This window comes from Eutrigla gurnardus, assembly GCF_963514095.1.
Source record: "Eutrigla gurnardus genome assembly, chromosome: 8".
Classification (NCBI taxonomy): domain Eukaryota; kingdom Metazoa; phylum Chordata; class Actinopteri; order Perciformes; family Triglidae; genus Eutrigla; species Eutrigla gurnardus.
Genome location: NC_139922.1, coordinates 23,181,603 through 23,198,414, shown reverse-complemented (window position 1 = coordinate 23,198,414; position 16,812 = coordinate 23,181,603). Strand labels below are relative to the sequence as shown.

Below are 16,812 nucleotides of genomic sequence, written 5' to 3'. Positions count from 1 at the left end.
TCTCAGAGCACAGTCAGAGGACATTGTATTAATAATTCACAGTAACATTTTCCACTCGACACAGCAAAGCCTCAGCGGCCAACCAGTCGAGATGTCTGCAGGAGTTTCACCCCCTTTCTCATATTTACTTGAGAGTTTCATTCTCAAAGAGGGTCCGGTCAGTGTTTGCATTTAGCATGTTCACATTGGGAATATCTGCAGTCTGGCAGCAATAGAGGCAAATTGTGAATTTTCTATATTATATGCATCAAATGTTTTGTCTTGTGTGGGTTTTATACGTATAAGGTTTTTTTTCCTACTTAAATCCTTTCAAATCAATTCCTTTGGCGAGATGTCTGATCTTTAATATGAAACTCTGCAATCATTGAAATGCCAGGTGGGCCTAGAACATGTCATTTCTAGGTGGGATTTGTTTGCCAAGTCAGATCAATTCAGATGGGGAACGGTGTATCTTCCTCCAGTACAGTCGTAATGACTCAGCAAGTTTGCCATCATCAGCACCGGACAATGAATAAGAGTTTTGCACAAGGCCAGTGAAAATGTATGTTATTTATTTTATTTGTATTTTAGTTCATCCTTTTTTTAAAGCAGTAGCCTACAAGAGTTTGACACATTCATCACAAGCACAGACGCTGAAATTCACTTCAACTCAACCTTAACATGAACAACAGACCACATAAAAGGAAACAATGACACGTGGCATTCAATGTAATTCATATGACATAATAAATCATATGATTTATTGTAATAAATTATCATAAATCAAATGATAATACATTTAAAAATACTTTAAACATTTATCATGCCTTTTACTTTTACTTTGAACAGAGTATTTTACACTTCTTCCACCACTTTTTATGTATATTTTATGGCAGTACACTGTTCTGTACAGTAGGTGGCGGTGTGCATCTGAATTCAGCGGGTTGCGGCCCGCCTCTAAACACTGAAGAAGCCCCGGCCGAAAAGCCTCATTGGTTAAGCCGTAGTGACGTCACGGGGACTCGCCCGCATTCAACAATTTCAACATGGCGTCTGTGGATGTCATTGTGGACAAGTTGGTGACACTCTGGAGTTTACCGGTCGTTCGGCACAACTTCTCCTTCTTATTTGTCGTCATCTCGGTCGTGGGGTCGGTTCTGAAGGACCTGGAGCTCGTCCCGCAGACATATTTCAGCAACAGCAGAAATGCCCTGAATGTGTGAGTAATGGTTTGTTTTTCGCTAATTTAGGCGTTAGGTAACACATAATGTCAGTTAATCTCCTGAGCTCACCTCTCGCTGACCGTAATGGCGACCTGCTGGTGACAGAAAGGTTAAACTGTTGTAATGTGACGTCAGCGGCGCTGAAGTAATGTGGGTCAAAGGTAAACTGTGGTTTCTGTTTGTGCTGTAAAAAAAATGGATACGTAAGCAATTAAACTCCTTTTTCCTCAATTCAAATACACTCGGGAGTTTTCTGCTGTAGCTTGAATCCGTCTGGCATGACCAGTAACTTCTGTAGTTTCTGCATATTGCTGTATAATGCAGTTAAGTGACATTAATTCTCAGATTTCCATGCTTTTAAATGAAATCCACTTATATCCACATAATTGTGCCTTATAATAATTATGCCAGCTCTGAAATAATAGCCACAGTGGCAAATAACAAAAGGTGCCTTCAATACGGAGGTTTTTCAGATCTGATGCAATATTTGTGTTATCACAAATAAGCTATAATAACGAAATCTTGTTCCTCTTGCAGGTATTTCGTCAAAGTGTCCTGGGGGTGGACGTTGCTGCTGCTGACCCCCTTCCTCCTCCTGTCCAACTCCTCCTTCAGCAGGGGCACGTCCATGCTCAGCCGCCGGCTGCTGTCTCTGGTGGTGGCAACGGCCGTCTGGTACGTCTGCACCGAGACCTTCTTCTACATCGAGAACAAGACCGGCCGGTGTTTTCAAACTGATGCCGTGAGTGTCGTCAAGAAGGAGTTCAAATACAAAAGCAGCTGCCGGCAGGCCGGCTTCCACTGGCACGGCTATGACATCTCAGGACACTCCTTCATCCTGGCCTACTCGGCTCTCTTCATCATGGAGGAGACGGCACCCATGGCCTCCCTGAAGACAGCCAGGATCTCTGCACTGTCCAGGATGGTCCTAAACCTGCTGTACGTGGGCTTGAATCTGCTGCTGATCATTTGGGTGTGGATGTTCGCCTGCACCTCTGTTTACTTCCATGATCTGTCTCACAAGTTTCTGGGGACCATATGCGGCGTGTTGGCGTGGTTTCTGACATATCGGGTTTGGTATCTAAATCCTACGTCCCCAGGACTCCCCCCACAGTGCCACCCAAAGGAACAGAAACAACACGCCTGAGCTGCAGTCATGCTTTCCTGCACAACGTTGTTGCTAATGTTGCAGCCGTCCTCAAAACAACACACTACAGTTGATGTTATCTGTCTCCGAGTCCAAGGTGGTCGTTCTATTTTAAGCTACTTTAAGTTATTCCCTCCTCACAGAAAGGTCGTTTTGTACTGGATGGTGTTTGGCAGCTGCTGTTCCCAAAATGTCTCTTGGTAATATGAGGTAGAGGCGAGACGCTACTCTGCTTCCCAGTTTACCTCCAGCCTTTGAGGCTAGCATGCCACACCATCGTTTTGTCCCAGAGTTTGTTGCCTTTTGAATGTTTTAATTGTGGAAAATGTATCTCAGTTTTTTAGATGTCTGAGTGGGAACACTTGAGAATGTTTACAGATCAAATTGCATAGCACTGATTGAAGAACAATGTAAAGATATATGTATAAATTATCAAAATAGCTGCAGATTAATTTTCTGTTGGTGTACTGACCAATTAATCAACTGACTGATTCACCATGAAAAGACCAACACTGAACATACTTACGAGTTTTGCCAAACCTGATAAAACTCCATTGTTGTCCAAAAAACATTAAAATCACAATGATAAACATGGACCCTGGCGTTTACTTTTAGTCCCACATATACTTTCCCACGGACATAGATTACCAAATCTGTATTAATCTGCATCTGAATAGTCCCCGAGAAATGGTCTATTTACTCCCGTTTGAGTAATGTTACTAAAATCTACAGTACCAGGTCGCCAGGAAAGACTTTTACTTTGAAACCTGAATATCTGTTGTCTAAGATTAACATCCTGTATAGGAACCAGTGGGCTTGACAGAAGAAATAAGGATTAAAACATTGTTGGTTTTGGTCTTTTCATTGGATTTATTGACAATAAGGATAAGGGAATACCTACATTTAAATCCTAGCAGTATTTTAAAACTATATTAATTGACAAACGTGAAAAGCATACATCTTTTCTCACCTTGATAAGTGCATTTTCATGACTTCTCGGGTGCAACGTCAAAGGTTTTGGTCAAATAAAAACCAGGATAAGCGTCTTTTTTTCCATTTTCATCATTTATTTGTTATTGATGGCAACTGAATAAATTAAGGCTTATGAACAAACATCATAAAAAGCACCATAAATAAATGCATATATAGAAATATAAAAAATAAAAAGTAAAAAATAAAAAAATACTATAGTGAAATATAATGGCCACAAATCACAACTAGGATTTCTCGACTTGAACTCTGTTCAAAGACGTCCAGATCCGACCGTTCAGGTAGCATGATTCCAGTCAGAAGAAGCAGTGGTGGTAACGGCTCGCAGTAATCAAAAAGGGTTCACAATGATCGGCTGATTATGGAGTTTCTTGACGTGTCCCCCTGTGGTGTCGTCTGCTGTTTTGTCAATCAACAAAATGAGTGAGTGTGTGAGAATCAAAAAGGCAACATAAACAACAATCAAACAATGTTTTTTTTATAATTAAATCACAAGAGGAAATAGTACTTTGCATTTTTTGTCCTCTTGCTTAATTCAAAACTTAGAAAAAACTCTCGATATATATCTGAATCTTCTCTTTTGTGCCATTTACACGACTGCTGCTCGTACACGAACAGTTTGAAACCAAATAACCTCCCCGGTGCCTTTTAACGCACCTCTCCTTTGCAAACAGTTGAATCTTTATGGCTGTACCGCTCTCTCCGTATCAAACTGGACACGATGAACTACAGCTTCTACACCTCTATTTTCTTCATGAAAATCTGATTTATGTTCAGGTGTCACAGCGAGGAGATGCCGCTATTAAAGGAGCATTGATCGTCGTCTTTGGTTCAGCGTTTTCTGCCACAGCTACTAACGACCTCCTGCAGAGACGAGTTTCTGCAGCAGGAGAAAACAGGGAGCATCCTAACTGGAAAAGAATAAACCGCCCTCACGATCCGAGGCTTGAGCTGTACAGAAACACTCCGAGTGATTGAAATGTATGTATAACCAGCCATGAAACCAAAAGCAGCTGACAACTCCAACTCACATCATGAGTTAAACGTTAAGACCGCATGGTCCAAGAGCAGAATTATAACATGTTAAAACCCTGGAGGTCTGACTAAGGAAAAAAGCAGAGAGGCTCCCATTAGGGGTGAACAGAATGTGGAGCGAGAAAAGAACACTGCATCAACAAACAACGAGACAGCTGGGAGGGGAGGGGAGTATTTTTCTTTTTCCCCCGTCATACTTCTTTAAAGCCTTCGGATGAGTCAGCTTCTACTCCCCTTGTTCCCCTTATGCAGCCTTGGAGCTCATTAAAGATTCAGCACAGTCAAATAAATGAGACGATGTATAAGTAAAAATATCTATCTGTAAAAACAATCTTGCATCTGTCAGGAGGAACCGGCGACAAACGAACAGCAGTAAAATCCAGTGATTTCTTTTTCTCTTTGCCAGGTATTGCCGTCTCCCACACACTGTGCAGAGTAGGTGCTTCAAAGGTTACAGGAGGCAACGGAACGTTTCACAGAAGCCTGTGGTTTTCGATGTTTCGGTAGCGATCAGAAATTCTGCCTCTGGGGCCGTGTGTCCATCCATCACGAAACGCTTACACAATAAGAAAGTACCCATGCAACGAAATACACATTCCTAAACCTAAACACTAGTGTGCCAAAGACGCAGAGTTTGTCGTTTCGACTACCAGTTCGGCCAAAGTGTAACTTTTCAAACACCCACGTTTTGTAACGTCTGAACTCCTGCTCAGTGACAAAGAGAGTGACAGTGGACCAGTGTGTGCTGTGTGATCCGTGGTGCTCTAAATAAACTGACTACGTGTGTCTCTGTGTTTTTGTATGTCGGGTGCACCGTTGAGTTAAAAAGAAAAACATTGGACATTTTGGGAAAACGCACTTATTGCACACAGTCTTGCCCGGTTAGATGAGAAGATCAATGCCTCTCAAGGCAAGGCAAGGATTTGATGCAGAAGCTCGTTGGCTTAGAATAAAGACTGGAAACAGCCAGCCCCCCCCCAATACACGCCTGTCATGTAGTACCATTACATTTGTTCTTTTCTTGAAAATACGTATATCCCAGAAAGCATCCGGTCCCCTTTACTTACATTGTGCTATGTTGCAATCTAAAGCTAAATTTGTTTAAATGTATTTTCCCTTCTCGATGCCTCGATAAAGAGGAATTAAATGTATAAAAACATTTTAAAAAACTGAAAATTTCATTAGCATAAGTATTGGAATTTAGCTCAGGTACGTCCCGTTTCTCCTGATCGTCTTCGACATGTTTCTTTGAGCTTTATAAAAGGCCTTGATTTTAGCATAAAGCTTGAACATAATATATGAAAAGGTGACTGAATATTTTCTGAACACACTGTATGCCAGACAATCTTTGAAAAACCCAGCTCATTTAATAACACTATTCCCAAAGAATTTTCCTAAATTGCACCTCATTTTGCTAATCCAAACAAAGATAGTAGCCAGAATCTGTTATCAGTTATATTGGTGGGCCTTTATATACACAATACTTTTTTTTTTATAATTAAGTTATATATGTATAATAGTATAATAAAATTAAATTAAAAGAATCACAACGGAAATGTTTTTAAAGAGCAACAGATGGAATTTTTTTTTTTTAGTCTTCAGGCATCATGGAAATACTTAGGGCTAGCCATTTAATGCTAAGCTAAGTTCAGTGGCTGCTAGCTGTAGCTTTATAATAGGCAAACAGACATGATGCCTTCAGGACAGCAGTGTACAACCTTCTGGGTTTTTCAAAAGATTTTCTACTTTTGAGAAAGCTAGCTGTTTCCCCCCCTTTCCAGTCTTTATACTAAGCTAAGCTAACCGTCTCCTGGCGATTTAGCTTCACACTTGGACTTGAGACCGACTCGAGAGCGGCGTCAATCGAAACACCTACGCCTCTGCGAGAAAGCGCAAAGCGCATTTCCCAAAAATGTCAAACTATTCCCTTAAAGTTTGCCTCCATCCGTTCATAATTTCTTCTGGCAGTTTCTGGCCGCAGCACTTATCGGGAAGTCTTACTCGTGTAACATTTCCCTGCGGTTTTTACTGGTCAAACCTCGGCTGATGGAGGGGTGAAGAGCAGGAATGAGTAATGACGAGAACAGTGGCATGCGAAGGTCACTTGACCTCTGTTGGTGTTACTGTGTTTAACATTTTTTCTGGGTTTCCTCTTTAAGTTTTTCAGTATAAGAAGACCCGACGCATGCCTCCAACAAAAGTTAAACAAGGACTTGCTAGCCGCAAGTTTGCCAGAAATCAAACTCGATGAAGGCCTTGATTACCAGAAAATGTGCTGTCAAGAATTTCTTATCATGGAATGTTTTAATATTCTTTGTTCACCCAGGTAAGTAATAGTGTTCTCTATATAGGTTCATAATGTTTTCCTGCAGTCATAAAACATTACAGAAAAGTTGAAACATCACACAAATACACGGACATTTAACACAACGAGAGGGCATTCACTACATGTATTTCTTTTTTAAATACCAGTAGGCAAAGTAGCCCATCCCTCCCAGCGAGCCCATGAGAAAAGAGGCCCCGAAGAAGGACGGCGGCTTCTTTTTTACCATCCGGAAGGCGTTGGGTAGGACCGCGGACAGAAGGGTTGTGTGGATGTCGCCCAGGACCTTGCGGAAAGCGTAGCGTTTTTGCACGCGCACAAAAAAGGACTGCAGGTTAGGTCGGCTGCCGTCCTCCCAGTATTTCTTAGAAAGTCCCAAGAACTTGAGCCTGTGCAACAAGGCTCCGAGGCAGACGTCAGCTAGTGTAAATTCAGGTCCACATAGCCACAACTCACATTTTTGACCTGCGAGGAAATTAAAGATTCATAACGAGACATTTTTGGAAATTATATGGAATATGTTGTTTTTTTTGTGCCATTATAATGGAAGATGATAATGAAGTTTTGGACATACCTTGATACTCTAGTTTTCTTTTCTCCAGCTCGGCCTCCACTTGATCTAGAACCATCGCTAACTCCCCCAGAATTTTCTTCAGGTAGTTCACATTATCGTGGTCCAAGATTTTTGCCTGAGAATCATTTGAAAAAGGATTTTATGTATACTTACATACCAAGATGCATAGCTGGGAATTCCTGTCATCATTAAGGGAAACGTTATTTTTAACCATTAAAGTGTAAACATTATGTAGAATAACTGAGCTGGTTTGTTGTGCTCACTAATAAAATGTTAATAAAACACAAAACATGTACGACTCCAGTACTTGAATGTAAAGTGATGAAGTCCCCAAAAAAATGTGAAGCTCAACTTGTTTGCTTCTTTTTAAAAACTGTCGAATATCACAGGTGGCGAGGCATGACCACACAAACAGTGTTAGTTATCAATACGCGTGTTTATTATTAAAAATAAATATTACTTTACCGACTCCTATCATGCGTTTATTATTTCTTTTACAGTTGTTTTAACTTCACAACATCATGGATTCGGGTGTTTTCTGTGAAGCAAAGTCTGAAGACTTATGGAAAGCGTTTGTATGCTTGTGTGTTTATGTGGTGATAAACTAGAAATCAGCCCAGTCATCCTGAGGGGAAGAAGAAGAAGGAGGAAAGTGGTGGTGGCACCGATCCATCCCATGGTAGTAGAGATTTCAGTCTGGGACAAAGTGGCGGACGGACCGACCGACCAATCAACACGCTGCTATTCCTGGAGCTACATTGCTACTGTGGCTAAAAAAAAACATGCCGGCATGACTCACACTCATCTCCGTCTCATCGATTCCTCACTGTTTTATAACACTCGTGGAAAAACTAAAGTATCGTCTCCTAGGGAACATGAGCTGTATTTAGGTCATTGCAGGTACAGTTTTACACAAGTTTCCCTTTCCTTTGTTTCTGCTGCTCAGGTGTAAGAAGAGGAACCTGCTGAAGGCTGTTAATGATGAAATCCACCCTCGCCTGCGGACTCGGAAATTCAAGAGTGTTAAACCTGAATAAAGGGTCCGTCTATCACACAATATTAAAGCGGTAAAACAGAGCTGTCAAATATAATATCGCCATTATATTTACTAACTAACAACTTCATTATTACAAACTATTTGCCCATTCATTTCCCCCTTGAATCACATTTAAATAAACAAAAATGGGAATTCCGTTTACATTTACATTTAGGTCATTTAGCAGACACTTTTGTCCAAAGCGACTTACATTAAGTACATTTGTCAAAAGAAGGAAACAAGGAAACCACAACGAATCATTGCCGATAAAGTAAGAGCTAAAAGTAGAACAAGTGTTAGGTCCTCATCTGAGTAAACTAGTAGTTCAAGAGCAACAGTGCTATGATCAGAGTGCTATAGGTAAGGGTTTTTTTGGGGGGGGGGGGGGGGGGGGGGCGGGGGGCATTATATCTAATACATAGATATAATGAGGGCAAATAATTCATGCATTTTAATCACATTAATCAAAACTCACCATGAGCTTCTTCTGCTTGGACAGGTACGGTTCTGTCAGCTGTGGCTCCTCGTGGTCCAGCTTCATCAGCTCCGTCGCAGCGTTGGCCAGGTGTCCTGAAAACACACACACACAGACAGACACAGACACACACACAGACACACACAGTTTCTTACATTGTGGTATAATCATGTTTAATCCTCCCGAGGAGTTATCCGAGAGTCCAGAGAGCTGCACGATGCGGTGAATCTGGCGTCTTTGAGTGTTCCACCAGGTCAGGTTTAGTCGTTGGGGAGTAAAATGAGCAGAACTGTAAATATGAAGCTACAGCCAGCAGTCAGAGAGCTTAGCTTAGCGCTAAAGGGATGAAGTTACTGCAGCAAGGCTCCGTACAAAGGTCAAAAGGTCAAAAAATCCACCTTACAGCACCTCTGAAGCGCACTATGTAACACGTTTGAGACGCCATGAAAGCAGTTCAGAGTTTGTCCCTAAATGTTGAACTATTCTTTGAAATATCTTCTTAAAACATATGTATTTATTATCTTTTATCACCACCATTTGATTCCAAAATCGGACCCATTTGATTGGTTGTCAAACTTGATTCATTATCCCCAACGACCACGCCTCCACGATACGGCGAGCTGGCTTCACTTACTACGTATTTCTGCGGTGGCGTACTTTGGGATCATAGAGTCGGTGGTGAGCTCCGGATGGAGGATGCAGCCGTGCGTGTAGGCGTCCATGGGAAGGCCGTCCAGTAGCTGGCGGTACTGCTGTACGCGGTCGCGGAGGGGCGACTCTGCTTCGGGGACCAGCTGAGCCACTGTTTCTGTGAGGGGCGAGACGCCATTGTGAAAAAATAAGATATTTGAATGTAGCTCAGAACCTTTTCATGGCTCCCTGAGGATAAACCGGCACAGAGAATGTATGTATGTATACAAAACAAAAGAAATGAGCACAGTTGCAATTTGGTACTATTCTTGGTGGAAACTTCCCTTTACACTTTCAGGTTTCTAAGCAACCGTTTATCACACAATGCTCCCAGCACGGTTACCTGGTAACAGATGACACCTCTCGCTCTCTGCAACACACCGTCGCACAGGTTTCATGTCAACAACACAGAAGCCGTCTGGAAATAAAATCCGGAGACTAAAAAGGCTTCTGAGAATGTGTGTCGAGGGGGGAAAGTAAACGGGTTTAAACAGAAAACACGATTTAACCCCATGAGATGAAGTTCAAGTGCGATCCAGGAGAACGAAAACACAATTTGTGAAGTGACATGCAGGTTAATTCTGCTACAATGGTGGCACCGATCCCTACTGGCCTGCTCTGCTCTATTTATCTGCCGTCACTCAGGTTTTAAGGAATAGTTGGATATTTGGGGGAATTATTTGCAGTCTTGCCGAGAGTTAAATGAGAAGATAAATACCTCTTTCATACGGTATATTGTCGGACTATAAAGCTGTCAGACTCATAAAAGATGGGTTAAAGATTTGAAGCAACAGAGGTGAGATATACCAGTTTCTATAGTATCGATGGATCGAGGTTCAGTATTAAGGATGAAACAGGTTTGCAGAGCAGAGGGAGATCGTATCTCCGTGCAGGCCGACAGACACACTAAGGGACGACATCGCTGACATTCGGCTGCTCGAGGATGGCGGACGGCGAGGCCTGCCCAGGGGTGGAGCTGCACCTGGCCAAGCTCCAGAAAGCTGAATAATCAGTCCCAGGACCTGCATGCTGACCAGGGCCATGCCGCGGTCCCCTAGGTGGTCTGCTGCAGCGCCGTGGTGGAATGAGAGTTGCATCCGAAGAACAAGCCCAGTGCTCAAGCGATGCACATTACAGATATATAAGAGCGACTGATTGTTTGATAATGAGTCGACAAGTAGAGCCCTCTGCTGTATCTCGGCTACACTGTGAAGTGGGCAGAGTTGGCTTTACGCGGCTCTGAGTCTCCTTATTTGAGACATCTGCACTTTTGAAGCCAGCTGCAGCCCACGTTGCCAGCTTTCATGAGGGATTCACACGCAGAGAAAAACTCTCTGTCTTATCCATAGCTTGATGTCTGGTTTTCAAACACATGGTGCATTCATAAGATATAAAAAGAAAGGAGCCTTTAGCTGAAATATTGCTTCAGACATTTAACCTGCATGCAATCACAATCTATCAAACAGTTCAAATGAATGTGTCATGAACTGCTTCTAGCCTTTTGCTAGTGAGCCAGATCTCCTTTCATCGCCTGTGATCACGAATGACCAAACTAAGCTAAAACAAGGGAGTTCGTCGTTGGCCAACATCCCTCAGGTCTAAACTGGTTCGAGGCTCCGCGGACGATTATATAACGGCGTAACGTCTCCACTGAATCTATAGGGCACGTCGCCCGCGGGGAGAACAGGATTAAGTATCTGCATCTTGACGTTTGTATAGTTGCTTGTTTCGTCATTGTAATCTCTCTCTCTCTGCTGTATCGGCTTCTCGTTTCCTCCCCAAGAGATCACTCCAATTTCATCTGATCTAATCAGAGGAGTTCATCTCGGTGACATTGCTGCAAAGACACCGTGTCAATGCTTTCACAGCACAGCACACACTGACACACACTGTACGAGGATGACAGATGGCCTCAAATTGGTGGCTTCCAATCTTTGCCGCTCCCGCTTCACGATCTGGGAGACTGCAGATTGATATTCTGTTAGCAACAGTGCAAACCAGGCAACTGCCCCAAAACCCTAGATGATCAAATGTGTGTCACCTGGTCTGTAGTCATAAAATGTGCTGTTTTTGTGATGACAGTCCTTTATTTCAAACGGGAATCTCGTGAACACCATCTTGAATAGTGAGTCTGGCTGCTGGAGTGTGAACGAAACGGAGTCTAAACTCTGACAGCATCTGAGATTTGTTCCACTTAGCGGGGGGGATTCTACACGATGCAAGCTTTTCTTTAACGTAACCTGTAACCAGCTCCAGCTCCTTGGCCTTGGGAGTAAAGCTCAGTTACTGAAGGTCAGATCTCAGATAGTACTCGTGTTCCAGCCCCATGAATGAAAATCCAAAGCTGAGAGACCAGCTGTGACTTGTTGCCCCAGAGCATCTTAGCAATACTCCATCTATGCTTTTAAGATCCACATTTAAAGTGAAGAGCAGAAACACAAAACAGCGTGACGAGATGAATGAACCACATCACTGCACGGTACCTCCCACGAAGGTTTTCTCCAGGTAATCTATGATCTGGTTGTAGTCGCTGATGATGGCGTCGCCGTGGAGGAAGACGGGCACCTCCTCGCCCAGGTTCAGCCTCATGAACCACGGCTCCTTGTGCTCCTGCAGCGGCAAGCTCACATCCCTCTCGTCGCAGACCAGACCCTTCTCATGGATGACCAGACGTACCTGCAATCACAAGCACGTGCAGCTGATCAGCACGAGAGACGAGACATGGGAAGCATTCATTCAGTACACTGCGCTGCCTGGCCTTTTGTTCAAGGCTGTCAAACAGAAAAAAAAAACACATCTGACGAGCATCTGCACTAAATACATCATATTAAATAATGAATTAATACAGATATGAATAGAATGCTCCATGAATATAAGTATGAGATAAAATCCACAGGGTGACATTTTGATGTTATCCAGATGGTGAAACACGAAAACAATAAGACGACCTATAATCCATTTGAGCTGAATTAAAACAAAAACATTGCACAACAAATCTTATTTTTCTGTTGTTCAAAAGGAGTCATTGCAATGATACCAAAGCTAAGCGGGGTGGCTGATAGCGTCATGAAAAAACATCATGTTTGTGTTGTATAGAATAAATAAGTGCATCTGAATAGTTTGGCAAAATAATGAGATGCTTTTCAGCGCGCCGACGCAAAAACCTTCAGGGATGAAGAATAAGCCAAAGTCCGTGGAGAGCTATTAGTGGGAATAAGATCTCAAAAAGGAGATGACACACTAGGCTCAAATGGCTGATGGTGTAATGAAATAATACTGAGTGATTTGGTGACACAACCACAGTCATTACAGCAGGAACAGATCTCAGAACGCTGTTGCAAAGTCAAACTAGAAAAACGTGTTTTATTCTCCATCAGCGGGACGACGCTACTTCTATATAAAACTTTGCTTCGGGTCCCGGTCTTACACTGCTGAGGCGCCCCGCGGTGAAACCGACAATAACATATTCCCTGTTGCTCCAAGAGTATGTTATATAATAATGTTAGTCACTCCTTAGTAGAAATGAAAGTAGTTCAGCTGCCTGGGAGACGTAATAAGTAACAGTTCAAAAGTACTGCGAGTAATTTATGTGGGTATTTCCATTTCATTCTGCTATAATATCCTTCTACTCCACTTCATTTATCTGCGATTATTAAAAGATGAAGGTTTTAATCTAAAGCAGAGTCCGGTTCTTCTCATACAAATAACTTTTGGTTTGAGGCCCAAAGAGGTCAAAGTGCACAGAAGTGACTCAGATTTATATTGTGACCCTTTGGGGGGCCAGAATAGAAACTTTTGATTGAATGTTCTTGGCAACAAGTCAAGAAAACAGAAAGATGAAGATAATTATTAATAGTAAAGTCAAATATTATTTATCAATCCATTATAATTTCCTAACTGCTAACAGGCTAGCAGCCCCCGATAGTCTGTGACTGAACTAAATATCAATAAACTGCTATTTATAACTCTGAATAGTCCATAGCCATGGACAGATAATAGGACAACGGGCCCCTGGACACGCGACACCCCTCCACCCTCCCTACAATGCAGCAAGACACCAAACATGAACTGTGACCACTTTAAAGAGAGCCTCTGGTTCAGGTTCTCCGGTTCTTTACCCATTAGGCTCATTCAGTAATAAACCCATGATTCTAATAAACCAAATACCTCAGTATGCAGGGTATGGTGCAGGCTTTTGGTGAACTGGACTACACCAGTGTATAAACACATGATGAATAATATGAACGTACCGAACGACCTACTTCAGCACGCACAGGAGCGCCGTTACGCGTCGGTTAGTCGTGAAGCATTAAAAACACGCAGGAGGATAAAAGTACACGTCATGCAGGAGAAACTCAGCGGCTCAGCTTCCCTCTTCTCGTCAGGAACTCACACAGACTTGTAAATAATCCCCCCTGAACTTCTGATAGTCTTCTCAGGGTCGTCAGAGAAGAGACTGTCATCATCTCAGTGTCGACTGTATGTTGTCTTTTTTAGAGGAAGAAAAAAGTGGTTTCTTGTCACACAAGATTGACTAAATATAACACGATCTTTCGAGGTGCTGCGGAGGTTCTTTGACCAATCACGTTGCGAGCATTCGTGTTGCATTAAGGCCCAAAATATTCACATCCAATCTGGACAACCGAGTGCCTCTTAATCTCAGAAAAAGAAAAAAAAACATCCACGAAATGCCATTAAAAGCACGCAGCAGCTTGCATAACAACACGTCACTCACACAACACATAGAATCCAGAATCCAGTGGCGCAGTTTACTGAAATCCAAACTGCTTCAACCAAAACTCTGTTTATTGACAGCACAGTCACACCTGATTGTGAAGTCACTTCCACTACTCCGGCTCCAGGACCGGCGATAAACCCGACAGTGAGCCCGGGGTTTACCCGCTGCTGAGTGACAACCTGCACAATCAGCAGCTCAGACATCAGCGGCTGGAAGCCAACGATCGAGCCTCATGTTGACGTACCGACACGAGACCGCTCATCATCTCAAGGTTGTGGTAGAATAATATGTAGTGACACCATCCTCCAGTTCATAGACAGAGCCGTGGCTGCCGTGATGATGCTGCACGGATTGAGCAACTGGTGAGAATAATATTGAATCAACCATGAAGTATGCTGGGTGATAAAAGATCAAGCACAAGGAGAGTGAAACTCACAAGAATCTTTTTTTAAGCTGCTTTTTTTTGCAATAAAAAAATGACTATTTGTGACAAATAACAGCAAGACAGAGAGGACCAAACACTGTAGGTTAAGGTGGCCAAACCCGCTGCCTGTTTTAAATATGGCTTGAGCATATTTTATGGTAAATTGAACAGAAACACACAAACACAAGATTGTTTTGATGTCTTCGCACAGAAGCCAATATTTTACCATATCTGTCTGTAGATTTACAGCTTACATTTACACATGCATCGTAATCTTTTAAGTGGGTGTTTAAAGCAATATCTGCTTGTTTTAAAATTGACCCATTTATAGCTTTTTCACAGAACATCATATTCTTAGCGGGCACTTACCACTGGATTAGTTGTTTTTTTTTTTAAATAGGACATTCATTCAAATTACATTTAGGAGCAGAAGATGCAGGAATTATTTTTGTAACATGTGACCAGAACAATATACTACTGTCATGTTGGACGATGACCTGTTCAGTAGTGTTGTGTATTTACTTTCAGACTATTACTGATTCATAAGCTATAAAACAGAGGCCTTTCTATTAAATATGCCGTCCTTCAGACTGCACAACCAAACGCAGACTTACAAACGTGAAGTCTGGAAGCCTGAGCTGAGGTAACCCTGATGATATCACGGTGACATCACAGGGGTTAGTTTCCTCCGGCGGAGCGGTACTCCCTTTAGCTAGTAAGATGAACTCTAATACACACGCTGCTTGTGAAGTACTGTTGATCACACACACGAGTATAAAGCGTCCTGTTTATACTGTGTTACTTTAGCTTGATTTTAATCGCACATGCTCATTTAAGTAGCAAAAAGGTGCAGGTAACCGTCTTCTAACCAAAGGTGGATTTGAAGGAGCCCTTGAAATGACAACATATGGTGTGATTCAGCTGCAGGATGGGGAGGGAGAGCCTTTGGGTTTGTTTTGCACATCATTTTTAATCAATTATTTAGGATGTCATGTGTCAGAGCACATAGGTTGTGGTCACATCCAGCCTTATAAGGAGACAGAATGGCTTATCGTGTCAATGGAAGGTGGAAGCAGGTGTGATAAGAGAGAGGGGGAGAGTCCTGCGGTGGTAAATAAACGGAATATTGACCACTAATTCGGCTGTGTGTCGAGGAATTGAGCCCCCCATGCTGCAGCGTCTCAAACGGGAGATCTGCCCGGCTGCAGGATCATATTCATATTCAGGAGGCTGTGTGTGCACGCATAAACATGCACAGAAAAAAAACAACAGAACAAACACGGGGGAGCTGCATGCTGTGTAATAGCATCATGCAAAGAAATGTGGAGCCACCTCCATTTTCAAGCTGTGCTCTTGTCTTTTTTTCTCTCTTTTTTTTTTACCTTCTGGGAGGTGAAAGACTGCGTCCAGTGGTACAAAACGAGCCTGTCTTTACTGAAGGGTTTGGGCTCTGCCGTCGGTTCTTCGCACTCCTCCCCGTCTGTGATTTTGCCGTCCTCGTCCATGGCTGAGATGGGCCACCAGCTACAGTTGGTGGGGGTAACATGGTTGGAAGACGCCATGACAGAGCGTTTTGTGCGTGTGGAGGAGAGGAGCGAGGAGGGAGAGAAGAGGAGAGGGAGAGAGGAGAGAGAGAGAGCGCGCGAGATAGAGAGAGAGAGAGAGAGAGAGAGAGAGAGAGAGAGCGATTTCAGCAGCACGAGCTCAGCATCATCTGTTCACGCGGCAGCAGCATCCGTCAGTTTCGGACAGCTCCGGTGCTGAAATCGGCTCCACCCTCCGAATGAAAACTGATATTTTTTTATTATTATTATTATTATTATTAAATACGAAAATCCATATGCAAATAGCGACTTACTCCAGCGTGCCGCCGCACTCACGGTTCGGTCGGTGTGTAACCGAAGGGCTCTTACATCATCACACGGCGAACATGCGCGGTGAACGCGGCGGAGGCAGCGTTGTTCATTGGAAGGTCAGACCGTGGAAGGACGTGGAGGCTGGGTGCACTATACGGGGATGTGACATCCGCCTGCACGTGCGCGAGGTCGGACGGACCGACTCACTGACGTAAAAAAGTAAAACAACAGGTTTTCACAACATGTAGGCATATCGGTTATTTGGTGGAAAGTTTTTGTCACTGTTTTGCTGCTTTAATAACAGAAATTATGCTGTAGCCCA

General features: G+C 43.0%; 2 protein-coding genes across 2 annotated transcripts; one reads left to right on the top strand and one right to left on the bottom strand.

Moving 5' to 3' along the window:
* Nucleotides 1-1,008: 1,008 nt before the first annotated feature.
* Nucleotides 1,009-4,842, top strand: fitm2 (fat storage inducing transmembrane protein 2). Its single transcript, XM_084016415.1, has 2 exons — nt 1,009-1,198; nt 1,740-4,842. The coding sequence occupies exons 1-2, from the start codon at nt 1,026-1,028 to the stop codon at nt 2,347-2,349; spliced, it is 783 nt and encodes a 260-aa protein (XP_083872541.1). The 5' UTR covers nt 1,009-1,025; the 3' UTR covers nt 2,350-4,842.
* A 1,267-nt stretch (nt 4,843-6,109) lies between these two features.
* On the bottom strand, nt 6,110-16,390 carry gdap1l1 (ganglioside induced differentiation associated protein 1-like 1). The gene is made up of 6 exons (XM_084014667.1): nt 16,017-16,390; nt 11,956-12,148; nt 9,417-9,590; nt 8,783-8,877; nt 7,272-7,386; nt 6,110-7,162 (listed from the first exon to the last, which is right to left on the bottom strand). Exons 1-6 carry the CDS (start codon nt 16,194-16,196, stop codon nt 6,819-6,821), a joined length of 1,101 nt encoding a protein of 366 aa, XP_083870793.1. The 5' UTR covers nt 16,197-16,390; the 3' UTR covers nt 6,110-6,818.
* Nucleotides 16,391-16,812: the final 422 nt, after the last annotated feature.

Bases quoted from the DNA above. Each gene is read 5' to 3' on its own strand.
- fitm2 (XM_084016415.1), top strand. From the start codon at position 1,026: ATGGCGTCTGTGGATGTCATTGTGGACAAGTTGGTGACACTCTGGAGT. The intron at 1,199-1,739 runs GTGAGTAATGGT...TTCCTCTTGCAG, and splicing joins AGCAGAAATGCCCTGAATGT to GTATTTCGTCAAAGTGTCCT.
- gdap1l1 (XM_084014667.1), bottom strand. From the start codon at position 16,196: ATGGCGTCTTCCAACCATGTTACCCCCACCAACTGTAGCTGGTGGCCC. The intron at 9,591-11,955 runs GTACCGTGCAGT...CGCCCCTCACAG, and splicing joins GGAGAAAACCTTCGTGGGAG to AAACAGTGGCTCAGCTGGTC. The intron at 8,878-9,416 runs GTAAGTGAAGCC...GTGTGTTTTCAG, and splicing joins CGCCACCGCAGAAATACGTA to GACACCTGGCCAACGCTGCG.